Source organism: Typopeltis vanoorti, chromosome 4 (genome assembly GCF_054136105.1).
Source record: "Typopeltis vanoorti isolate ZY-2024b chromosome 4, IOZ_Tvanoo_1.0, whole genome shotgun sequence".
Lineage (NCBI taxonomy): Eukaryota > Metazoa > Arthropoda > Arachnida > Uropygi > Thelyphonidae > Typopeltis > Typopeltis vanoorti.
In genome coordinates this window covers 160,208,453-160,235,726 of record NC_143552.1, presented here as the reverse complement: position 1 = coordinate 160,235,726, position 27,274 = coordinate 160,208,453, and the positions used below count along the sequence as shown (strand labels likewise).

Sequence of the window (27,274 nt, the reverse complement as noted above, 5' to 3'; positions counted from 1 at the left end):
GGGGGGGAACTAGATCATCAATAGCAAATTCTTGAAATTCAGGAATTGCAACAAAGTGTTGTGAGAATTGTTCACCAAATGCAAAGCTTATCAAAGGTCTGGGCTTGAAAAATAAAGACATTACATCAAACATAAATTTCTCTGTAACAAACAAAGCAAATTTAACAAAACAGAGAGAAAGATGCACTTGCTGATTTTTCCATGTTGGGATCCAACTTCTTTAAGCCTCTCATAATAAGACAACCAAATTGTCTTATTAAAAGAGTCAAATTCCTCTGCCAGATTTTTCACTATAAAATTTTTGAGGGCTTGGCTTCTTATTGTTCTGTTTTATCTCCTATCATCTTCTGCACCTCTTGCTCTGCAAAGTCTTAATTTGACAGTTCTACAGCTTCCACCAACTGCTCTGCATTGCAACCTCCAACTCCTTAGCCAGCTGCAGTATCTTGTAACCAGTCTCTTCAAAGGCTTTGTCATATGTTGAATCCTGTGAATATACGAACATATATTTTAAGCAGCTTCTTCAAAGCTCCATTCATACACTTTGCTGTCACCTCTCTCCATTACATCCACATCTTGCTCTGTAAAGTCTTAATTTGACAGTTGTACAGCTTCCACCAACTGCTCTGCATTGCAACCTCCAACTCCTTAGCCAGGTGCAGTATCTTGTAACCAGTCTCTTCTAAGGCTTTGTCATATGCTGAATCCTGTGAATATACGAACAAACATTTTAAGCAGCTTCTTCCAAGCTCAATTCATACACTTTGCTGTCGCATCTCTCCATTGCACCCACATTCTTTGTATGATGAAAGATATGTTCCTTCCAAAGGTTTGAGGGTTTTCTCATTATCAGCAATAGTATGGGCAAAGGTATTTCTTAAAAAAAATTTTTTTTTTTGAAAATAATAAAAATAAATAAATTCCTTGAAAGCAGTGGTAACATTGTGGTCCAAGTTTTAGGAGTGAGATGTTATTCAGCGAATACATTAATGAGATGGTTGTCATAAGCAGTGCTTTTTTTCTGGCGTAACTCACCGAAACGCTGTTCCGGCACGTATTTTTATTTTTTTTTACAGATTTTTTTCAATTTTTCAAAAGTACTTTTTTAAAATAATGTTTGCGCATACATAACACGTACGCATGCATGTTATCAGGCGTCGCCTGGTAACAAGCATGTGCACGCCATTAGCATCTACGTTTGTGGCTGTATGGACGTGTGATTGACAACATGCGAAAGATTTTTGGTAAAACACTTATTTATCTAAAAAATATCTTCATTGAATTGACATAAATTTAAAGTCGTTATTTTCATATCCTTTTTTTTATTTTTTAGTGTAAAAGTCTGACCTCAAGTTTGAAAATGAAAAAGATTTCCAATTACTTCTCAACTACCGGTCCCATTAATAAAAAGCCCAGAATAATAACAGACACGATGTCAAAAAATATGGAAATAATGGTGCCAGTTGATGTTTTAGAATCATCTCAAGCTAATCTTGAGGAACAAGGCCAAACTGAAAATGAATGGCTGAATTGCTGGACATTAGATTAAAAAAATGATTTTTGCTCGAAAAATGAATGGATGTACATTTGCAAAAAGAAACATGGCTCTATGCCTTGCAGAAAAGTTAGAACTCTTGGAATTGAAACAAAGATGGGAATGAAAATTTCCAAAGAATGGGCCAACAATGAGATTACATATTCTGGCAAAGATAGGAAGCTACAGATGAGCTCACTTCGAAAAAAATGTTCGATTACAGAGAATCTGCTACACACAAAGCAGCATTAAAAATTGTTTCTGAAGCCAAAAAAAAGACTCTTGAAAATGTTTTTTTTAAAATCATTATCTCGTGAAAAAGAAATAACCGCAAAACTTTTTAGAACTGCATATAAAGTAGCAAAGGAAAACCAATCATTCCATAATTTTGAAAGTGAAATTGATCTGCAAGAACTGAATGGAATTGAAATGGATAGTATTCTTCATTCAACAAATGTATGTATTAATATTGTGAATCATGTAAGTGAAGAAATGAGAAAAAATGTGAATAAAAAGAAATCGTTCAATCCAAAAATATAATTTCACTGATAATTGATGAATCAACAACAATAAGCAATAAAACCACTCTCATAGTGTATATTCGATGCTGTATTGAAGGTGTTGGAATTAATTCAGTGATAAATTTATTTTTGAACTTGATCGAACTTGAAAACGTAACGGCAAAAAGTGCATTTGATTCCTTACTCCAATGTCTTAACTATTATGGGATGACAGAAGATTATTTAAAAAATTTTTTAGTTTCTCTAGCATGCAATGGCGCTGCTGTAATGTTAGGGCATAAAAGTGGAGTGAAAAAACTGCTATTAGAAAAACTTCCTTCTATTATAGTTTGACATTGTACTAATCACAGACTAGAATTATTAGTAAGTGATGCTGTAAAGGAAATTTCAGGAATCAATAGATTCAAATCATTTATTGATAAACTTTATGTCTTATACCATGCTTCGCCAAAAAACAATAGAGAGTTGCATTTATGTGCAGAATCACTAGAGACTGAGCTGCTGAAAATTGGAAGAATTTTAAGTACTCGATGGGTTTCATCTAGTTTCCGTTCAGTTTTGGCTGTGTGGAATAATTTTGAATCTCTAGTGCATCATTTTGAAGATGCGATGCATGATCCTAGGAGAGATAAAAATGATATATGTACTTATGATGGCTTAAGAAGAAAAATAACATCTACAGACTTTTTATTGGATCTAGGATTGATGTGTGATGCTCTCCAAGAATTGTCTGAATTAAGTTTGGACCTGCAACACAGTGACATGAACCTTTACAAGGCAAATAAAAAAATAAATGCACTTGTACAAGTGTTTAAGAAAGAAGACAGAATTTTGGACTCTATTATAGATGTGCTGCAGCTGCTGTATGCGATCTGCGCTTTCGTAGAGTTTTATGTATTATCACTTCAGGCTTCTAATAAGCAGGGCAATGAAGTTCATCTCCCACCTAAAGACAACCAAAAACATCCATGCCTACAGAGGAATGTGAATCCATGGTCTGTTGGTTTGAGAGCAAATATGCTAACCACTCAGACAATCAGGCTGAAATAATGACAGAACATTGTCTTTTGCCCATTAAATTTTGATTTGCTTCTATAACAATGAAGTTGTTATAGAAGCAATACTGTAATACGAGAATTTTGTGATTCTAAAGTGTTGGTTTGAAATTCAGTGAAATATTAATAGCTAAATATTCATCTTAATAAAATTAAGATGAATATTTGTATCAATTTTAGTAACGACTGTGAAAAGCTTTAAAATATATTTTTTGAAATCAAATATTTTTACAATATTTCACTTCAACAGACAAACTGGTTTGACCATATTAACTGATTATAATGAGCATAACATTTTCCATATTCTGGAAAGAGATCAAAGTTAGGAGGCTAGTTTATTAACCTGGAGAAAAGGAATTTCTCCTTCAAGATATCAGAAACATCTTTTATATGTTGTATGGTACTCTAAACTTTTCATGAAAGATCTAAAATAATATATGGATTGCATATATTATTATTAGCACCAGGATTTTAGGAAATCAATATATTCTGGCTTTACGGCTGGGATTTCTTTACATTCATTTAGTTCTATCAGTGCTACTAGATACAGAATTGCTGAATAATTATCGAAATTAGTACCTTATGAGATTATCCTTCATACATCAAGAACATTTCAGACTTCATTTCAAGAATAAAAGATTTTTAAACAATTTTTTCCCTGATATTATTTAAGTGTTATATATTCTAGCTCTACACTTAATATAGAGAGATGCTCTATCAATAAATCAAGAGAAATGAAGGATGGCATACACACCATAGAATGCTACATGTAGTTGATTATAAGTAAGCAAGTTCACTACATTGTAGTAAACTTGCTCTTGCACTAATCAAATAGTCTCTACCATAGCTTCATAACCACAATGCTATATTAAACATATTATCCTTAAATATAGAAGAATTTTCACTATGCGAAATTAATCCTTAGGAATTCACTATATAGGAGAGATGACTATATAATTATGCATTTATTATTATTATTTAGCTACTTACACCAAGAATTTGGCAGCCAATCCAACTACTTTAGCAGCAGAAATCAAGCCTTCTGTCCACCTGTGGTTTCTGTTATAAAATTCTTTAACAGAAGCCGATCCCTACAACAATGAAAAAAAAAAAAAATCAATACATAAATAAACAAAGAATAAAGAAATAAACAAAAAATAAATAAAAATAAAATAAAATGGAAAAAAAAATCAGCTATTAAACACTTATATTCAAATTTGTATGACTTTTAATTCAGAGGTTCCCAGATGTTTATACCTTTATACTGCCTCCTTTAAAATATCTAACAAATTTCACTCCCTTTTTCCAGAAGTGCAAATAAACAGATCTAGCATGAAAATTAGTTATTGAGCTTATAGCTATAAGCTATATAATTATATATATTTGTATAATTTATAATTAAGTATAAATTTTACAAATATCAAGTAGTGCAGGAAACTGTTGAAAATTTGTATATTTTCGGTGAATATAATTTTCAAAAATACATTTGCAATAAGAGAATGGTGTTCATAATGATGTGTAAATGAGACCAGTAAAACAAGGAAAATGATGAATAAAATGAACTATAAGTTTTGTTGAAAGCTTAAAATTTTTTTAAACTTGAAAATTAAAGGTAAAAAAGGAATGAAAAAAATAGTGAAATATATACAGGACCAGCAGCATGATGGTAGTGCTAGCCATTTTGCGAGAATCGCCATCCATCCATCAGATGATATATTAATGCAAAACTGACTATGAGTTGCAGCTTGGTTAAGTTATGTATTAAGACAATCTTAATCATGATCCAACCAATATAATATGATATGATATTGGATATTTAATCACACCAAAGTAAATGACTTTACATTTACTAAAATTGAACTGACAACCATTTTCACATTCCCACAATTCCAGACTGTTCATTCTGGAAATACCACGTCAGTCACATTCTTGAATACCCTGCCTACCTTTGCACATCAGTAAATAGCTGTACACCCCCTGTCCAAAAACTAGTGGTACCACCTGTTGTATCTTTTTGTTGTCGAAAGCAGCAACCTTCATTAGTGTTGTGTCAACTGTTTATGACATTTGTTTCATTAGAAGTCAAGTTATAGTGCCAAGAGTGACAGTGTGTTTTGACGAACGGTCAGAAAATGAGTTTCAAACAGAAAGCTGCGATTGATTTTTGTGTCAAACTTGGTAAACGTTTTACCGAAACGCATCAAATGCTTCAAAAAGCATACGGTGATGAATGCTTATCCCATACTCAAGTTTTCGAGCATATTAAGTGATTTCAAAGTGATTATGAGACGCTTGAGGATGATGAAAAGCCAGGCTATCCAAAAACGGGACTGAGCGAAGTTAACATCCAAAAAGTGCGTTTCATCAAAGACCACCCGAAATCGTCCGTGAGATTGATTGAAGATGAATTGGGGATTCCAAAATCAACTGTGCACAACATTTTGACCAAGAGTTTGGACCTTCGTAAATTGAATTCGGGATTTGCTCCCCACAAATTAACCGACGACCAAAAAAATGTATTGAATTGAACACTGCAAGGACCTCATTAAAACCACCTGTAAGGACTCAAATTTCCTTGAAACGATCGCTAATGGTGACGAAACATGGTGTTTTGAGTATGAGCCCAAAACAAAACGCCAGAGTACTGAAATGAGACCACCAGAAGAGGGGCATCCAAAAAAAAGTCGCTTGGAGAAGTCAAAAGTAAAGACAATGCTGATTTGTTTCTACGATTCCAATGGAATTATCCACAAAGAATTTGTTCCGCCTGGCCAAACGGTCAATGGTGAGTTTTATCTCAAAGTTTAGAAATGATTGATAGCGAGAATTCATCGCGTACATCATGAATATCGTGACGACCGACCGTTCATCAAAACACAGTCACTCTTGGTACTGTAACTCAGCTTCTAATGAAACGAATGTCATAAACAGAAAGATCATCAACCTACTTTTTTCTTTCTTTCTTAATCCTCCTCTTCTACCTTTTTACAGCGTTCAGGTTTTTTATTCTTACAACTGCAACCATCTTGAGGATAAGGTGGTTGGCCCTATGCCTCCCGGTGTGTCCTATGTCTGTGGATGTGTGTGTTTACAGGGCTGGTTGGCCTCTTGTGGGGGATGAAAAAACCAGAGTTTCTGGGTGAAAAAAACTCCTGCCTCCATATGAGACCGGATAATTCACCTTTCATTGAAAGAGATCAGATAAAGGTTCTCATCAGTGAGTAGGTTATTCTTATTCAGCTAAGAAACAATATGGGATATAATATCCCTTAACTTAAATAAGTTAATGTTGCCGAATTGAAGCCTTTGGCTCTTCATTATAATTAATAATTTAATAAGACAACTCTTGGCAATTCTCATAGAAGGGATATAAGTTCTGTTCACTACAAACTTGGTATTAACTAGGTCTACCTACTCACTGATGAGACCTCAAAAAAAGGTCGAAACCAGTCTGGGTAGTGATCTTCTCTCATAATGTTGAACAAAATACAGCTCCTAGGAGTTAAGTTCACATTATGGGTAAATATCAAGAATAGTGATCGGAGCTTGCTCCACCCTTTATATGAGTTGCCTCAGCTTGCACTACCTTCAAGGGTCAGGTGCTGCACTATCCAGGTATTTGCTTACGCTTGGAATCGCCGAACTTTATATTTGGCATGACACTCTTTGAGTTTCTTATTTGGCTAAGAAAGAATATGGGATATAATATCCCTTAACTTAAAAAAAAAACCTTATTTTTATATTTTTATTTTATTTTATTTATTATTTTAAATGAAAATATTATTTATTATTGCAAAGTGCAGACAGTCACTTATGGGACAAATGAGTGCAAGTACAGCAATGATTACAATGCTAAAGGCAGTTTTACAGGTTTCAAATCTGAATGAATGGGTTGTTAATGACATTACACAAGGGTGACTGTGGGCCCAAGGAAATGTTGAAATCCATGTACACAAATGTCAGAAGGATAAGAAATAAAGGAGAGAAGTGTGTTTTTGGCATTGGTAAAACTGACTTTGCCAATTATTGGTATCAGCAAGATATTATGGAACAGAAAATTATAGTTACAGGGATAAAATTTAAGGGGTATTGTACTTTCAGGAAATATTAATAGAGGGAATAGGACAGGAGGATGGGGTATTGCTGATGATAGCTGAAGAACCTCAACCAACAAAAATGAAGTTACGGAAGATTTTAGGTATGTGGGGGATGATTCACTTGAGGTGATCTGAAGTTTCGATAGACCAACAGAACAAAATATATTTTTGGTTGCTGTTATAGACCAAATATTCCCTAAAGGTGTGGATGCCATGTATCAGCAGATTAGCATAATGAATGTACACTGCACAATTATTATAGGGACATAGATTGAAGGGAGGAAAGGGAATAAGGCAAGATGGAAATGGAATTTTACAAAGGGATAATTACTTGTAACTGCATGAGGAAGGACAATGGATTTGATAGTACTGGATCTCATAACAGTATCAGAAGATGTATCCGTAATGGGAGATTGATAACATGTGGAATTCTCAGCTAAGAGAGGGTTTATGTGGAATTACAAAGCTGGTGATTATGACAAACTCAGAATAAAGCTTGGAGCAGTGTCATGGCTTAAGAAGCTACAAGGAAAGAATGTCAGGAACTACAAAAAAAGAAAACATTGTGGAGGAAATACAAAGAAAAGATCAGCATGCTCTTGAACAATACAAAATTCAGGAAAAGAAGAGTATGGTAAGGAAGGCTACATCCAATAATGAGAGAAAATTAGCTAAGCATAGCAAAGTACATCCAAAAGAGTTTTTTACTATGTAGTGAGTAAGAGGAAGAATTTTATCAATACCATTGGTAGGTGTAAGGTGACAGAAGCAGAAGAAATAGTTGAGTTACTAAGTGATCACTTTGCAAGAGTATATCATCTGGGTGGAGATTTTGTAGTTGCTGATGTGGCAGAGACTATTGTGAGAATTGAGGTAAATAAACTGTAGATGCTCAGCATACTGAATAATATCAATGTAAATACAACAGTGGGACTGCATATCATGTCAGCTTGGGTACTATGAGAACATTGTATAGGAAAACTAGCAGTGCCTCTGATAAAGTTGTTTAAGTCTCAGCTCTGACAAGGTTTCACAGGAGTGGAATGGGATAAGACAGTTCCATATACATAAGGATGACTGCAAGACAGAAGTAGCAAATTAAAGATCAATTATTATTTTAGGGATAGTAGTTAAAGTATTAGAAAAGTTGATTAGAGGTAAAATCCAGGAATAGGTGAATAGGAATATGATACTCTGATAGCAGAGCTTTGTAAAGATAGGTCCTGCCTCAGTAATTTACTCGCATTTTATAATAGAGTTACAGCAGAAATTAGAAAAGGGAAATAGCTACACCACAATACTGCTGAACTTTACAAAGATATCTATATCTAACTATCATTTGGAGCACATGGGAATCGATATAGAGCTGGTGGCATGGATTATTATTATTATTTCAAAAGATGATACGACGGCCATGAGTCCCTTTTACAGGAAGGTACAGCACCATCTCAATTTCCCCTATTTTTATCTGGTCTCGGGAATGCCATAGCTGACAAATCAGACCTATGGCTGGAGGAACTGTCTTAAGTATTCCTGACTGTAATCAGTGTGTGTGTTCAGGGCTGGTTTGCCTGTTCTAGGGGATGAAAAACCAGAGTTTCCAGGTTAAAAAAAAACCTATCTTTGTATGAGACCAGCTAACTCACCTTTAGTCAAAAGAGACCAGATAAAGGTTCCTCACAAGTCATGAATGGGAAATGAACCCAGGTCTTTCTGACCAAAGGGCATCTATACTGAATGAGCTACAGTGGCTCACAGACACAATGTAGAGAGTAATACATGGTGGATTGGAATTTAGGAGAATGAGAATGACAAGTGGCATGTCTCAAGGCTCTGAACTAGAGTCACTTCTCTTAAACATGTATATCAATGATATAGAGAATGATTCAAGCAAGAATATTCAGTAGTCTGATGTAAAACTGGGAGAAGCAATAGTTGATAAAGGTGATGTAGATATTATCCTACAGGATGATTTATGGACAGAGATTTGAAGTTCAGAGGACATATAGCAAAAGTTGGCAAAATAGTTCAAAAGGATTACTTGGACATTGAACATACTGATATATAGAGATGGGAGATCTTTATAAAGCTTATGATATGGCTATATCTCGATGATCGTACATACTCATCTAGGATTCTTGGGGATGAGGAGGTAGCAGAGAAGATTTAGAGATGAGTAACCAAGATAGTGACAAGTCCATATGAGGACAGATTGAAGGTATGTGGGTTGCAAAGTTTAGTTAATAGGAAGAAAAGAAGGGACATGATAGAAATGCAGTTACTACAGAGGCTCTATAAGACTGACACAAAATAAATTTTTCAATACATAATGAGTAAGGAGAGAACTAGGAGTCAGCCCTGAAAGTTGTGCAAGGGTGTGAAGACTAAACGTTTTGCATAAAGAGTGGTGATTGATTAAAATGAATTGCCAGAGGTGGTTTTGAGTGCATTGACAGTGAATGAGCTTAAGGAGAGGTATGATAGATATTATGTGAATAATGGTTAGTGTGGATCTGTGATTGGTCTTCTGACTGCAGGGAGGTGCCTGTAGTAATACTAATAAGATTAGTATTACTACAGGCATATGATATGCAGATTTTAGTTATATATTATAACTAAAATCTACATATCATTTTTTATTGTAAATGTTTTCCATCAGAAAAGCTGTATAAATAGATTAATATATACTGAGTATGTTTGCTTAAAGTGATGAGAAAATTATTCTACATGTTTTCCATATTAATTCAAATTTTTGTTCAGTTGTAATCTTTTTAAATGTCAGTTTTGTTTATTGGAAAGTTATTGAGAAATGTAGATGATATTTTATAATTTTTGATGATGGTTTTATGTGCTACATGATGTAGACTACTGTCATCTATTTTATTGTAAGACTTTCATTTACATCATCAGCAATCTGATTTGTTAGTGTTGTGTGATACCATGTCTTCTTTTTAATGTAGCTCCCACCCGTGAAAGATTATTTGTAAACCTATAGTATATATTTATACCATGGGTGGGCTAAGTATGTTTCCCCCATTTTTATCAATATTATATATATATATATATATATATATATATATATATATATATATATTTGTATTTTTTATTTATTTATTTTCTCAAAGCCTGGAAACCCTACTCTAGAGACCAAACATGGGATTTTTTCAAGCCACTTCAGGCCTCCAATAGGCAGAGAAGTGGTCTTACACTAGGCAATGAAATTCATCTTCAACCTAAAGACAATTACAAATATCCATACCCATGGCAGAATTAAAACTCTCAGCCTTTTGGTTGGAGAGTGGATATGCTAACCACACAGCCAACCAGGCCAGCTTGAGCCTGTCACCATGTTACTTTTGTATACACGGTAACAACTTGCTCGAAGTAGAAAATGTCCAAATGTACACCCCCCCCCCTTTGTTTTAAGGGATAAACTTTTAGTAAGATTTACAGATATAATATTTGCAAAGATTAAGGAGAAAATCATTTCTTCCTAATAGGTCTTATCTGCAGATATTAACTGAGAGACAGTCATTCAGAGTTGGTGCTTATGCAGTGAAAAGTTATTTTCACTATATAAAGCTCTCTCTCTCTAAATCTTTCAAATGGATTAATTTCTAAGCTTGAGTAAGTATGTATTTTGGTTGTTGTGGCCTCAGTCTCAATACTTAATAAGATTAAATATTGTATCCCTTAATACTTAAGAAACTTTTAAAATCATTGAAATTAACTGACTGCTGATGGATTAATCTTATTCATTTCATAGCATATGCATAAGTGAATGAATGAATGAGTGAGTGAGAATATAGAAAATGAAGACAAACATATTTAAAAAAAAAACTGTCTAGTCCTTACCTTTCCTTGAGATACTATTTCTTCTTGCAAGTCTTTAGCACTCTTAACAAGTTCTCTAATTGCCTGAAAAACAGTTCCAATGTAAGAAAGTAAAAGGGATTTCAAAATAATTTAAAAATGAGAAACACTATTGATATTAAACATTGAAAAAGCAGAGAGAGGAAGAGACCTAAGAAGAAAACTGATGAAAATCAATATTGGAAAAAACTATTATGTAGGAATTTTGAATATGGAATGGAACTCCATGAAAGAGAAAAAAAAAATTAAATCAACTATTTCATTAAATAAAATGAATTAATTTTCCAAAAACATGTTTGCTAGATCCACTACTTGATGCACTTTTTACCAAATTCCTTTTTCCTATCACCCACCCCTTCTCAACAATATGGTGTCATCAAAACCCTTATCAACAGAATCTCCGAACTCTGTTCCACCCAAGCTTCCCTTACAGCAGAACAACTTGCCTTTATTCGCCAAACCTTCCTGTCCAATGGTTACAATGCCAAAAAGATTTACAAATTATCTGTCTCTTCCACTTCCTTACATCCTTTTCAAAATAAAGACTATAGTAATGCCATTAATATTCCCTATATTCAGGGCACTTCAGAAAAATAGCCAGAACTATAAAGAAATATAATCTATGCACTACTTTTAAACCTTTGAAGCTGGCTGATCTCCCTTCTCTGCTCTCCTAAGGATCCACTTCCTCCCCCCCTTTTCTGATCCAGGTGTTTAAAAGGTTTCTTGTTCTTATAAGTTATCATTATGATTAGACTGGGAGATCTGCTAAAATCTGCCTAGATGAATACAAAAAATACATCTGCTGCTGTAACTAGTTAGGTCCAGCTGTTTCCTCCAAATTAATCTCTAATTTGTCAGGACTCCAGTATTAACAAATTTTTAAATTTTGGTCCGCTAAGGCACTTCTAAATGCATTTATATACCTAGATCTTGTTTTTTTTTCCTGAGTCCTTTATCTCTCATCATAGCATCAAACATCTATTCTACTAACTTTTCCTTTTCGATTTTGTTTAAGTGACCATACCACCTTAGATTAGCTCTGTTTACACATTCCTGAATGCTAACAATTTTTTGAGGCCTGATTTTCTGTTTTCACTTTCCTAATTTTTCTCACAATTCTCATATCTATAATCTCTAGTGTTTGATCAAGTGTTTTATTCCTAATTCAACTCTCAGATTCATATGTTAAAATTGGTTTGAACACTGATTACAGTACTGCTGGTTTAATGTTTTGATTGATTTCTCTCTTATTCCATATACATTTATTCAGTTGACTCTCCACCATACCAAATTGATTATTTTGTTATCCATCTCCATATTTAAATTGACATCTTCACTAACAATTGTAACTAAATAGCTGAGATATTTTACTTGTTTGATAAGTTTAGGATGATATTATACATATTTATTTATTTAGTTCAAGTGCTGATTTTCATGCCAAATTTGTTATACCAGCTATTTAATATAGAACAAAGAATCCTCAAGATTTGTGCTAGATCTCATCACTTTATTGCAGATGGTTTTATATTCTTAAATATAACACCATCCATAATAAAATAAAGAGATGAGATTAACACCCTCAATTCCCATATCAGGTCTAAGTCACTTTCCTTCATAATGTAATCCATACAAGAAACATAACACTCAAAATACCATGCATCTCTGTCTTACATGTGGTATTGATCAAACCATCTTCCTGTATCTCTGTCAATTCTAACTGTAGAGTTTTAAATATAGGCTATGTGTTCATCATCATAATCCTTTTGGGGATTTAGGCCCAATGTCTTATTCCATCTTTTCCTTTCATCTCTGACCTCTATATCCTCCATTTGGGTGATATATCAGATGGAGGATATACTTTTTTTTTTGGGTAGTCTTTGTTGTGGTCTTACAAGAAAACTTGAACTGAGTGAATGGGCATGGGAGTTGGGATGAGTTCGATGTTGCAAAATGTAAGGTATTAAAATTTGGAAAACAAAGATGAGATGTAGAATTTATTCTTCATGAGGGCTAAATTGTTGGAAGTGGAGGGAATAAAAGATCTTGGGGAGATAGTGGATGTTGATCTAAAATTTAGAGGACACTGACTTGTATAAGCAAGGAGAGTCTGGCTCCATTGTATAAGGTGTTGATTATGCCACATGTGGACTACTGTGCACAGATTTGGCCACCAGGTTTTCGAAACGATAAAAAGATACCGGAAAGGGTCCAGAGCAAATTGACTAAGGTAGTTTCTGGAATGTTGAGTATGAAGGATGATTGAAAAGATACAATTTGCAGAGTCTAGTGGATTGAAGGAGGAGTGATATGATAGAGATGCATAAGTTGGTAAGGGATTGTTATAAGATTAAAAAGGTATTTCATAAAAGTGTAAGACTGGGGGGGGGGGGGGAGAACAAGAGGTCTTTCTTCTAGTAAGCTGTATAAGGGATTGTTACAGGATTAACATTGAAGAGGTATTTCATAAAATGGTGGAAGACTGGGAGGTGGGGGAAAGAAAGGAAAACAAGAGGTCTTTCCTGGCAGCTGCATAAGGAGGGTATGAGCAAGAAGCAGGTTTTTTTTGCATGAAAAGTTTTGAATGATTGGAATGCACTGCCTAAGAGTGTGGTGTCTGCAGAGAATTTGATGTATTTAAGGTACAGTATGCTGAGCTGTGTGAAGGGACCTACTGCGATGAGTCTTTGACTCCATGGGGATCTTGGGATAATAAAAATAATTATTTTTTCTTCTACAGTAATGTTTTTATGGTCCATAATTCACTTCCTTAGAGTAGAGAAGGTCTCGCCAAAACTTTATAAACTCATATTCTTCTATGCTTTAGAGCCTCTGTAGGTCAGAAAGACCTGGGTTCGATTCCTGTCAGTGATGTGAGGAACCTTTATCTGGTCTCTTTCAATGAAAGATGAATTAGCCAGTCTCATACAGAGGTAGAGGGTTTTTTCACCCAGAAACTCAGGTTTTTCATCTCCCAGTTTTTGAACCTTGGTTAGGCTTGAAAATATTATTGATCATGAAACTCAGGTTTTTCATCCCCCAGCTTTTGAACTCGGTTAGGCTTGAAAATATTACTGATCCTCCCTGTTATCTTTAGGAAGTGTGAAATTCTGATATCAATGTCAACTCCTTTTGTATATGATACAGCACATTCAAGGTATTTGAAGCACTTAATTTGTTCCAAAATTTTATTTTCTATCATAATTGTATTTCTGACTGGATAAGGTTCTTTATAGGCCATGATTTTTGTTTTGTCTGTTTATAATTGCATTCCAAATTTTTTAACAATTATGTTTAAGGAGTATATTGATTTCTGGAGTTCATCTTCACTTCTTGCTATGATTATCTGGTCATCTGTAAACAAAAGGTTATTAAGTATAGTTCCATGATCCAGTTTAAATGCTGGTTTTTATAGTTTTCTTCCATTTCTTTACTATTTCATCTATGCAGATATTAAATAAGAGTGGTGATACTGGACATCTTGAAAAACTACTCTGTTTATTGATTTCCATTCTGTAATTTTTTCATAGATTCTTACAGTTATATGGTTGTTTTGATACACATTTGTTACTGCAGCTGAGAATTTGGAATGTTTAGATCTTTGAGTGGAGGTGAACTGTAGACTCAAATACACAAACATCATTGAAAAAAAAAAAAAAGGAAAGGGTTTGAAAACAAGAACCAAATCTTGGAGATTTAATTGATTCAACCAGAGAGGCATGTGGTGAGATTGTCTGTAAGGATAAAAAAAAAAATCAGAACCCCATGGTGGACTCAAGAAGTTAAAGAGGCAGTTATGGAAAAGGGGAAAAAAAACATACCAAAAGTTCCTGGAAAATATACTAGAGAATACAAAGAAAAATGTAAGAAAGTGAACCAATGTGGAAAACTAGCTAAACAAAAGTCATAGAAAGACCTTTGTAAGAACATAGAACATAAATATCATGAAGGTGGCCAAATATTTTGGAGGCTACTGAAAAAGATGAAAAAGGTAGCAGCCCTACCACTGGACTATCTATCGCCAGGCTAGTCACCTGACATGGAGAACATTATTCCACTTTTAAGCTGACAGAAAAAGGTAATCGGAATGAATCCAAATGAATTGGAAAACGCCCCTGGAATGGAAAAGGTAAAACGAAAATGGAAACGACAAAATATAATACATATAGCAAACTGAATCGTAATAGGAATAGCATACAAAAAAATAGAATTAGACCAAATATTAAATGAAAGAAATTTTCAAATAGCAGTAATCACTGAAACTAAACAGAAATTAAAAGGAACCATGAGAACCAAAAACTTTAATGTAATATATAGTGGAGTTGACAGAGACCAAAGAGCACAAGCAGGAGTTATGATTTGGATTCATAACTCCCTTTCAAAACAGTTAAAACATTATAAATTATGCAATGAAAGAATAATGGAAGCTAGAATAAAAATGGATAGAGGTTATTTAACAATAATCGGTTTATATGCCCCAGAAGAAGGAAGAGAACAGGATAATATTGAATTTTATAATCAGTTACAAAATATATATAATAAAATAAATAAAAACGATTATGTAATATTAGCAGGAGACTTAAATGCAAGAATTGGAAACACGAAAATTAATAATAATACAGGAATATATGGAGAACATACTCCAAACAGGAATGGTAAAAAATTGATTGACTTTGTAGTTTATAATAACCTAAAAATAATGAATTCTTCCTATAAACATAAAAACATACATAAATATACATGGGCAGCAAGAGGATGGAAATCAATATTACATTATTTTATCTTAAATGAAAAGACATCAAAGTTTTCTTCAGATCACTTATGGGCAACCCCTGGCCCAGATCCGGCCCTAATCTATTTCAGCAAAGTTTGTCTGATTCATGGTGGGAGAAAACACGTGTTCTACTAACATTAAGCTGATGTCATATGACTTGCGCAAAACACACTATGTTTTCTCCAACCAAGGTCTCTTTCTCGCTTTGACTAGCGGTGTGTGTGAACGTGTCAGTTCGGTACTTGTGTTGGTGTTGTGCTTTGTTCAGTGCCTGCATTGATGTTATGTTCTGTTCGATGCCTGCATTGATGTTGTGTTCTATTCAGTGCCTGTGGTGTAGAAGACAGTTTTGTTTGACAGTTCTGAATATTGCTTATAAATTTGGGACAATGTCAGGGGTTATTGCAAAAAAAAGAAAAGTAGATCCACAGAATCGTCAATTTCAAGACAACTGGACGGAGGATTATTATTTTATTCTGAATAAAGGTTTACCTGTATGTTTGCTGTGCAACGAATCCATATCCGTCAACAAAGAATACAACTTGAAGAGACACTTTACTTCGAGACATGCGGATCACCCAAAAATTGATGGACAACTACGAAAAGATGAAATACAGAAGTTAAAGAAGAACTTGGATACCCAGCAGCAAATGTTCAACAAGCAAAGAACGCAGCACCACAGCACTGTCAAAGCCAGCTTTGTGGTAAGCGAAAAAATCACTAAGCATTCTAAGTCATTTGGTGAAGGAGAATTTATCAAAGAATGTCTGCTGGATGTTGCAAATATAATATGTCCTGAAAAGAAAAAAAGACTTTGAGAATATTCATTTGTCGAGACGTACTGTTGTCTAACGGATAGAAATTATGGCTGATGATATCAAAAAAAAGTTTAAAAGAGAAGATTGCTAGATTGGAAGCATTTTCAATTGCTTTGGATGACAGCACCGATGCCTCCGATACAGCACAACTAGGAATATTTAGTCGAGGAGTTGATGCGGATTTCAATATCACAGAAGAATTATTGGCACTTTGGCCGTTTAAAGGAACAACTACCGGTGAAGATATATTTGAAACAGTCAACACAGTCTTCGAGAGATTTGGGCTTAAATGAAGTTCACTATCTGGCATATGCACTGATGGAGCCCTGCAATGCTTGGTAGACAGAAGGGATTTATTGCAATAGAACTACAGATCCATCTGGAAAATTAAACAAATTTTCACTGCTTATCCATCAACAAAATCTGTGTACAAAATCGATTAAATTCACAAATGTTATGGAAGTTGTAGTAGCCAGTATTAACTGTATAAAAAGAAACATATTAAGTGCAAGTGACTTAATACGTGCACTTAATCACTGCCAATTTAGGGAGTATTTGGCAGACCTATTTTCGGATTATGAAGATGTGTCTTATTATTGTGAGGTGGTTGAGTAAAGGTAAAATGTTAAAACAATTTTATGATCTGAGGCAAGACATTACAGATTCTATGGACATAAAAGGAAACACAATTAACCAAATAAAAGATGATGAATGGGTGTGTGATTTAGCATTCCTTGTAGATGTCACCAGATACCTAAACGAACTGAATCTTATTTTAAAAATTTTATGAAATTTACAACCGTGTTAAAAAAACTCTTTTTTATTATCCCAACGTTTTTCGATCTTCACATCAAGATCATCATCTGGAGCATACATAAATATACAGGATAAGCTGAGTTACATCATTAACTGTAAGCTAGAGAAACAATGATTTGATCACATGTTATTCTACTGGCGTGACCTCTAGTGAAAAAAAAAAAAAAAAATAAATAAATAAATACATAAATTTACATCAAGCTAAATTCTATTTTACAATGACAGGAATAAACATTCTTCTGGATGGTTTTCTTTCAGAAACAATTGGTGTCCTATTTTTAGTATTACAATTCTTATTTTTGATTTACAATATTAGATTTTCTACGGTCCTGTTTATAGTTGTTCTTGGTGAGGAAGGTCGAATATATACCTTCCATATGTTTGGAATTTTTAGACCATCATTGTTGTTCAGATTGGGGTGGTTGATAATAGTCTCGCAGGCTTCCTTGAATTTCCGCTCATACCATGTTCTAGTGTGATGTAGACAGCTGGTGGTTTTCCAGTCAATTCTGTGTATGGTATTCACAGGGCATGATCAGAAAGGCCAGCTTCACCATAATTATTATATTTAATGTGTCGTTTATGTTCTTTTTGTCTAATAGGAATAGTGCGTCCTGTTTCTCCTATATATGGTATGTTGCAAGTACAATAAATCCAGTATACTCCAGGGTGAGCTAGTGGAGGGAGTGGGTCTTTGGATGAGTTGAGTAAGCTTTTTAATTTTGCAAGAGGTTTAAAGGTGGCTTTGAGGCTGTACTTTTGTAGTACTCTGTTTATCTTGTCTGATATTCCTTTAATCTAGGGAATGGTTATAGTTTTACTGTAGTCTGGTTTGTCTTTGTTTTTTATTGTGGTTTTGTAGAGAATTTTGTTAATAGTGTTTTGGCTGTATCCGTTTTTTTTAATAGTGTCTTGGCTGTATCGTTTTCAAATCAAACTATCGTTTGATTTGAAAACGATAGTTTGTCTATCGTTTTCAAATCGTTGTGGCAAACTTTGAAATTCAAAGTTTGCCACAGTGAACAACAACAACCAACCAGAAGCAAGAAACAACAGGAGCCACCAATCACCCACAGGTATCAATAGCATAGTCAACCTATCTAACCACGCTGTAAACAAAGACGAAATCTCTATACTTAACAAAGGTTTAAATTTTGCTATAGCACCGAAAACGATAGACAAACTTGAAGTTATTTGTAATATGGAAAGAGGCCTAAGATTCATACCTAATAACATAGCAGACAAAATACGTATAGAAACTGCGAACATTTTAAACCATAACAAAATAATAACAAGCAACATAACTAAACATGAATTAACTGCGATAAAATCACTTAAAACAAATCCGAACATAGTAATAACCAGAGCCGATAAAGGAAATGCCAGTCATTTTAAACCGTACCACTTATATAGAAAAAGTGAATCTGCTGGTCTCTGACAATAACACATACAAATTAGTTAACTACAACCCAACTAACAGAACAAAAAACAAAACAGAGAAACTACTTAAGTCAATTACCACATGGCCCGAAAATACAATCAAAAAACTGTTTCCTCGCTACGCATGCTCTCCAAGAATTTACAGGCTACCGAAAATTCACAAAGAAAACACCCCACTAAGACCTATCGTTGAAGGAATTGATAGCCCGACGTATCACTTAGTCAAAAAATTAGCGGCAACACTCAAGGAGTTGATAGGTCATTCCCCCTTCTATATCAAAAACACATAACACTTCATAAACATCATCAAAGACATTACATTAGAAAAAGACGATTTATTAGTCAGTTTTGATGTCTCTGCCCTCTTCACGAATGTCCCAATCAATGACACAATCCTTCTCCAACAGAACAAATTCCCTCTAGATATCACGGCGCTTTTTGCGCATGTATTATGGTCGGGTTATTTTGTATGGCAAAACGCCTTCTAGAAGGCACAGCCATGGGCTCGCCATTACCCCCCCCCCCCTATTGCTAACTTTTACATGGAACATTTTGAGCAACTTGCCCTAGATTCCTCCCTCTAAAATCCAAAGTCTGGCTAAGATACGTTGAAGATGTTTTTTGCGATCTGGTCCCATGGCCACCAGATATTAGACACATTCCTTAGCCACCTAAACAAACAACACAAACGCATACAGTTCACAATTGAAATTGAAAAACACAACACGCTTCCGTTTCTAGATACACGTGTCAAACGTCTTCCCTTGGGCAATCTTTCCTTCTTTGTTTACTGAAAACCGACACATATGGGACAATATATACACATAAACTCCTACCTCCACCCAACACAAAAACTAGGTGTCATCAACACGCTAAAAAACAGAGCTCAGACGATCTGTTCCAGTGAACAGGCACTGAAAGACAAATTTAAAATTATCATAATAACTTACAAAAAAACGGATACAGCCAAAACACTATTAACAAAATACAAAACCACAATAAAAAACAAAGACAAACCAGACTACAGTAAAACTATAACCATTCCATACATTAAAGGAATATCAGACAAGATAAACAGAGTACTACAAACGTACAACCTCAAAGCCACCTTTAAACCTCCTGCAAAATTCAAAAGCTTACTCAACTCATCCAAAGACCCACTCCCTCCACTAGCTCACCCTGGAGTATACCGGATTTATTGTACTTGCAACATACCATATATATAGGAGAAACAGGACGCACTATTCCTATTAGACAAAAAGAACATAAAAGACACATTAAACATGGTATGAGCAGAAATTCAAGGAAGCCTGCGAGATTATTATCAACCACCCCAACTGAACAACAATGATGGTCTAAAAATTCCAAACATATGGAAGGTATATATTCAACCTTCCTCACCAAGAACAACTATAAACAGGACTGTAGAAAATCTAGTATTGTAAATCAAAAATAAGAATTGTAATAATAAAAATAGGACACCAAGAATGTTTATTCCTGTCATTGTAAAATAGAATTTAGCTTGATGTAAATTTATTTATTTATTTTATTTATTTATTTTTTTTCACCAGAGGTCACGCCAGTAGAATAACATGTGATCAAATCATTGTTTCTCTAGCTTACAGTTAATATCGTAACTCAGCTTGTCCTGTATATTTATGTATGCTCCATATGATAATCTTGATGTGAAGATTGAAACGTCGCGATAATAAAAAAAGTTTTTTTTAACACGGTTGTAAATTCCATAAAATTTTTAAAATGAATGCTGATCACCGTGTAACCCTAAAAGAAAGGAGAACTGAATCTTAAATTGCAAAAACAAGGACAACTGGTTCATGAACTGCATGGACATGTCAAAGCTTTTTGTAATAAACACGATTGTTGGAAAGTCAGATAAGAACGAAAAATTGTTATCATTTTCCTACTCTAGCAACTCATAAAAATATCCCTTATAATTGTTATGGAGATGAACTGAAGGCACTAATAGAGCAATTTGATACAAGGTTTGCCGACTTCAAAAACAAAGACTCCACATTCGCTATATTTGCTCGTCCGATAGATTCTGATGTAAATAATGTGCCAGAAAACTTAGAGATTGAAATTATTGAGCTTCAGGCGGATTTGGTGTTAAAATCACAATTTAACACATTGCTTTGACGGATTTTTATAAATTTTATTTGGCGGAAGAAAAATATACAAATTTATGCGTCTTTTCAAGAAAAATCATTTGTCTTTTCGGCAGCACATATATATGTGAACAGTTTTTTTCGAGGATAAAATACAATAAATCAAAAATTTGGACAAGAATAACGGACGAAAATCTCGAAAATTCTATGCAATTATCCTTAAGTAATATTAATGTCAATATTGATGGTCTCATAGTTGAAGTACAAGACCAATCCTCACATTAAATTGTTATGTTGTTCATTATATTATAAATAAATGAAATATGAAGTAGCAACTTGTTTTAATTCATTTAATATTAATTTATTTTATTTAATAATTTGGTCGGCCCTTGACTCGGAGACAGAATGCTAAATTGGCCCCCAAACTAGGAAAGGTTGCCCATGCCTGCCTTAGATGTTGGAGTTCACAGAGGATATGAAATAAGTAGTGACCACTTCCTCGTTAAAATAAAATTAAGATTACCACTTAAATGGTTACAAGTAACAAGAACAGAAAGAAAATTTAAAACATTTGTTTATAAAACTAGATTATTAAATGACACAAATATACAATGGCTATAGGAACAAAGAATTAACCAATATTTAGATCAAATAAAACAAAATGAAGAAATAGAATGGCTTAATATAGAAAGAAACAATACAAAATGCAGCAGCAAATGAAAGCTTAGGAAAGACAAAAAAATTCAATAAAAGGAAAAAAACTGAAGATATGGGATGATACAATCAAAGAAATAATCAAAAAAAAAAAGAAGTCTATCATAAATGGTTAAACAGTAAAAGATTAGAAGTTGAAATGGAATATAAAATAAGGGCCATAGCTAAAAGAGGTCAGAAAAAGACAGAGAATCATGGAACAAATTTGTTTCTAATTTAGAACATGATTTATATAAAATAAGACCCAATGTATATAAGATTTTGAAACACCTAAATGCAGATACTAAAGAAAACATAAAATTAGACACCAAATTGTGGACAGAAATATTTTAAAAAAGATAACTGGCAAACATTTAATGAAAATGAAAAGGAAATAACAAAAGAAGAATTAGAAATCAGCCTGAAAGAAACAAGAAACGGAAAATCACCTGGAGAAGATAAGCTAGGTTCAGAACTATATAAATATGCAGGAACAAGGTTCAAAGAAAGACTCCTATTATTTTAAAATAAAATCTATTCAACTGGTAATCCCCCAATAGAATAGAAAAAAACAATTATGATTCCTATCTTTAAAAAAGGTAGTAGAGATGACCCTAAAAACCATAGAGGTATAAGTATACTAAATTCCTGTTATAAAATATATAGCAGAATTTTAAACAACAAACTAATAAAATATTCTGAAGACTTTATTTTAGAAGTACAGAATGATTTAGAAAAGGAAGATCATGTATAGACCCAGCCTTTGGCCTAAAATTAATCATAGAGAAAAGAAGAGAATTCAATTTAGAAATGCATATTACATTTATTAACTTTGAAAAAGCATTTGACAAAGTTAAAAGAAGCATTTTATTTAACATATTAAAAGAAAGACAAATACCAAATAAAACCCTAAAAGCTATCATAAGTATATATGAAAATAATCAAATACAAATAAGATTAATCATGAGCTATCATATATGAGAGAAATAAACCAAGGAGTCCGACAAGGATATCCCCTCTCGGCAACTCTTTTTAATATTTATCTAAATGAAATAATAATAAAATGGAATAAAATTTTCCATCAAGGAATTAAACTTTCTCCTACTGTGAACTTAAACACACCCCTTTCTGCTGATGACCAAATAATAATTACAAATTCTGAAGGTAACTTACAGAAACGTTTTAAATCTAAATGAGATAGCCAAAGATTATGGTATGATAATATCAACAGAAAAATCAAAACCTATGGCCTTTAAAGGACAAGATGCAGTAAGAATTAAAATAGTAATGGATAACAAGATTGTAGAACAGGTGAATTCATTTAACTACCTAGGCTGTATGATTACATATGAAAATTAAAAAGATATACACCTAAAAATTGCAAAATATTTAAAAATAACAGGTGTGATTAACTCTATATTTAAACCAAACCTAGTTCAAAAATAAACCAGACTAAAAGAATACAATACATTAGCCCTACCAGTCCTAATGTATGGAAGTGAAATCTGGACAATAAAATAAAAAGACAAAGATTAATAACAGCTGAAATGAAGTTTATGAGAAAAATTGCGAAGTTTTTATTCTCTTAAAGAGTTTACTCTATTTGATCACAAAAGAAATGAAGAAATTATGAAAGAATTAAACCAGGAATCAGTAACAGAAAAAATTAAAAAATATAAACATAAATGGATGAAACATGTTCAAAGAATGAAAATAGAAAGATTACCAAAACAAGCCTTAAAGTACAAGCCATTAGGAAAAAGAAAACCAGGACATCCTCTTAAAAGATTCAACGATGACTTCTAAGGCCAGAACCGGCCACTCTAGGCCTAAATCCTTGATAGGCATGATGATGATGACTGAACAAGCTTAAAAATGGAGGAAAAAGTACTGTAAAAGAAATCAGAGATGATAAATGTGGAAAGGCAGCTGGAGTAAATGAAATTCGACCAGAAATGCTCAAATATGGAGGTATAAAACTTTTACAGTGGCTGTTGGAAGTTTATTTCTCTAAATCCAGAGTAATTTAATAATAAGGTGGTACACCGGTTGGCAACTCGTATAGGTAAATATGACCTCTCTTTTTTTGCTTCTGCCTTAGTATCACCACTCTGGGTCTGCCTCCCACTGACGAGACCTCAATAAAGGTTGAAACCAGTCTGGGTAGTGGCCTTTCCTTTAATGCATAGCAGTATACATGTCTACAAGGAGATGTGTTTTGCATTTTGGGAGATACTGAGACAAGGAGTGATGGGAGCTTGGTCCACCTTTGCTGCGAGTTGCCCAGGAATGTACCACCTTACCTCAGTCCTGAAGATATTTTCAGGTGCAAACTTTGTTTGCTTACACTTGGATAAAGGATTAAACTAAATTTATTATTTTACAGTGGCTGAATTGCATAATTCCGAAGGCCTGATCAGAGTTGAATTCTGGATGACTGGAGCAGAGCACTCATAGTATTCATCTATAAAAAGGTAAATAAAACAATGTGAGAATTACAGAGGTATTTTCCTACTGAGCATTCCAGGTAAGATTTATGCAAGTATACTTGAGAAATGGTTGAGAAGGACTGTGGAAAGGAAGCTTGGTGAAGAACAATCTGGATTCAGGCCAAATAGAGGCTGTCAGGATCAGATTTTTACTTTACGACAATTAGCTGAGAAATCATTGGAATATACCAAAGATCTGTATTTAAGTTTTGTAGACCTGCAAAAGGCACATGAAAAGGTGTCATGAGAAAAGCTATTCAAAATGCTAGTTATATGTCAATGGGGCATTATATCAAACAATACTTAGTCTTTATTTGAGTAATAAGTCAGCAGTTAGAATTGAAGGAAGTACAGGAAGATGGTTTGATGTTAAATCTGGTGTCAGACAAGGATGCACATTATCCCCCCCCCCTCCCATTATTCATTATCTATATGGATCACATTATGAAGGAAAGCAATATTAAACCTGATAGCAAAATTGGAGATGTTAATCTCAGCTGTTTACTTTATGCAGATAATGTTATACTTTTAAATAAATCCAGTACAAGTCTACAATATTCCTTGACTAAATTGAATAACTGTTGTAAGAAATTTGGTATGAAAATCAGCAATAAAAAGACAAAGGCAATGAAAATTGTCAGAAACATTGAAAACCTCAAGTGTATCCTGAATGGTGAACCTATAAAAAAAACATTTCAGCTATTTGGATACAATTTTTTAGTGAAGATTTTAAGTTAAATATGGAAATAAACAAGCTGGCATGATAGGAAGTCAGCTGAATAAATTTGTATACAATAAGAAAGAAATTAGTCAAACGCTAAAAAAGGGTGTATAAAAAACAGTGTTCAAAACAATTTCAACTTATGGATCTGACAGTTGGATTAGAAAAAAAAATACTTGATTAAAGCCTGGAGACCTCTGATATGAGAATTCTGAAAGATTAATGATGACATTAATGGCAGTATCATATTACAAATTAGGATATTAGAAAAGAACTTGGCATTGTTAGCATTCAGAAATATGTTAGAAGAGCTAATCTCAGGTAGTACGGTCACTCAAATAGAATGGGAGAGGAAAGATTAGCAAACCAAGTTCTTTGCTGGGTTGACAGGCAAAAGACCTACAGGAAGACCAAGATATAGATGGAGTGATACAGTAAAAGTACCTTAAAAGACAGAAATATAATATCTAATAATGTTGGAGTCTTCACAGATAACAGATTAATTCAGAGGAAAATTGTTGATCAGAAGTTAGTGATGATGTAATTTTTTCCTGTAATACTATCATAATTATCCTGTACACCTCCTGAAGGTACATATCAGGAATATAATGATGACGATGATGAAATTCTGTATTGCCAGTTTGTTTCTTAAAACTTAGGACTCTGTCAAAGGCTTTCTGGCAATCTACAAATGCTATTTGTGTTTCTATCTTGATTTCACAATGCTTTTCCATTAAAATTTTTAATGTAAAAGGTGGGTCAATACATGATTCTCCTTTTCAGAAGCCATTTTGTTCTTCACAAAGTTTATCTTCTACATAATTTAAGTTTTAAAGTTAATATTCATGCATATAACTTATAACCAGTATTTAAAAGACTTATTCCTCTGCAGTTTTCAAAGTTGCACTTATTGCCTTATTCCAACTGAAATATATTGTTAAGTAATTTTAAAATTATTTTGGAAAACTAGAATTACTTCACGAGGAAATGAAGAAACATCGGTGTGATATACTAGGACTGGCAGAGATGCAATGATGTCCATTGCATCTCTGCCAGTCAGGAAAGATAAGTGAATGCGAAGTCATATGGTCAGGACATGACACCAAGCACGAAGCAGGAGTTGGTTTCCTTCTTAACAAAAAAAGCTAGAAAGGCACTGTTAGGCTACAAACCAGTCAATGAATGAATCGTAGTAGCAAGATTTCAAGCAAAACACTTTAATATATCAATAGTCCAGATATATTCACCCACATCTGACAGTACAGATGAGGATATTGATGGGGATATTGACTTATTTTACAAAGATCTGACAGAGACAATAGAAACAATACCAAAATGTACTAATTATTGAAGGAGATTTGAATGCCAGTCAGAATAGATTATGATATTTGGGAAGCATTATGGGAAAATATAGTTTTGGAGAAAGAAATGAATGAGGTGAAAAAATGTTAGAATTTGCTGTGGACCATGAGATGATCTGTAACACAATATTCCAACAAAAGGAGTGCAGAAAATGGACGTGGCTATCAAATGATGGGAAAACCAAGAACATGATCGATATGACTGTGATTAAAAGAAGATGGATAACATCAGTACAACAGTGTCAAACTTTTTAAGGAGCAGATATACACTCGGATCACAGTTAAGTGATCGCAAACATCAAGTTGAAATTAAAAATAAAATATAAACCATCATCAGAAACGAAGAAACACAGCAAGAATAAGTGAAGCAGAAATAGGAAGAAGGTACAGAACAGTGTTAGAGGAGAAAAACTTAAAAGTGTGGACAAAGAAAAAAATTCAAATCTAAGAGTGAAAGGAGTAATGAAGGCGATAGATGATGCACTTGAAGAAACAGTAACAGAAGAAGAGAAGATCAAGAAGAAATGGATTAGACAAGAAACACTGAAGTTAGTACAGGAGAAAAGAATGTTGAAGATAAGAAGGGATACATCAGAACACATAGAGGAGCAATATAGAAGAAAATGTAATGAGGTGATAAAAGCATTCAGAATGGGTAAGATGAAATGGTTAGAAGCTCAATGCAATAATATAGAACAGTACTGTGGAGAGTATAAAACTAGGGAGGGTGTACAAAATGATTAGCACCATTAATAAAAGGTGACAGCCAAAATAGACCACAATTAAAGATGAAAAACGCAAAGTGTTGATGAATAAAGATAAAACTGTACAGTGCTGGTCAAGATACTATAGTGAGTAATATGAAGAAAAACTAGATTTATATGGAGTTGGGAAACTGATTGAAGAATTGAAGCAGATATCACCACCATGTAATGAGTATGACATGGACATTTTAA

General features: G+C 33.7%; 1 protein-coding gene across 2 annotated transcripts in view; it reads right to left on the bottom strand.

Annotated features, from left to right (window-relative positions):
• Positions 1–27,274, bottom strand: part of LOC150107797 (huntingtin-interacting protein 1-like) — a 632,881-nt gene that overhangs the window by 42,338 nt on the left and 563,269 nt on the right. For both annotated transcript variants that reach the window (XM_090392055.1, XM_090392056.1), the window contains 2 exons: positions 11,063–11,125; positions 4,101–4,201 (listed from right to left, as the gene is read on the bottom strand). In XM_090392055.1, coding sequence (XP_090248181.1) covers positions 4,101–4,201; positions 11,063–11,125 — 164 coding nt within the window. The remainder of the gene's footprint in view (positions 1–4,100; positions 4,202–11,062; positions 11,126–27,274) is intronic.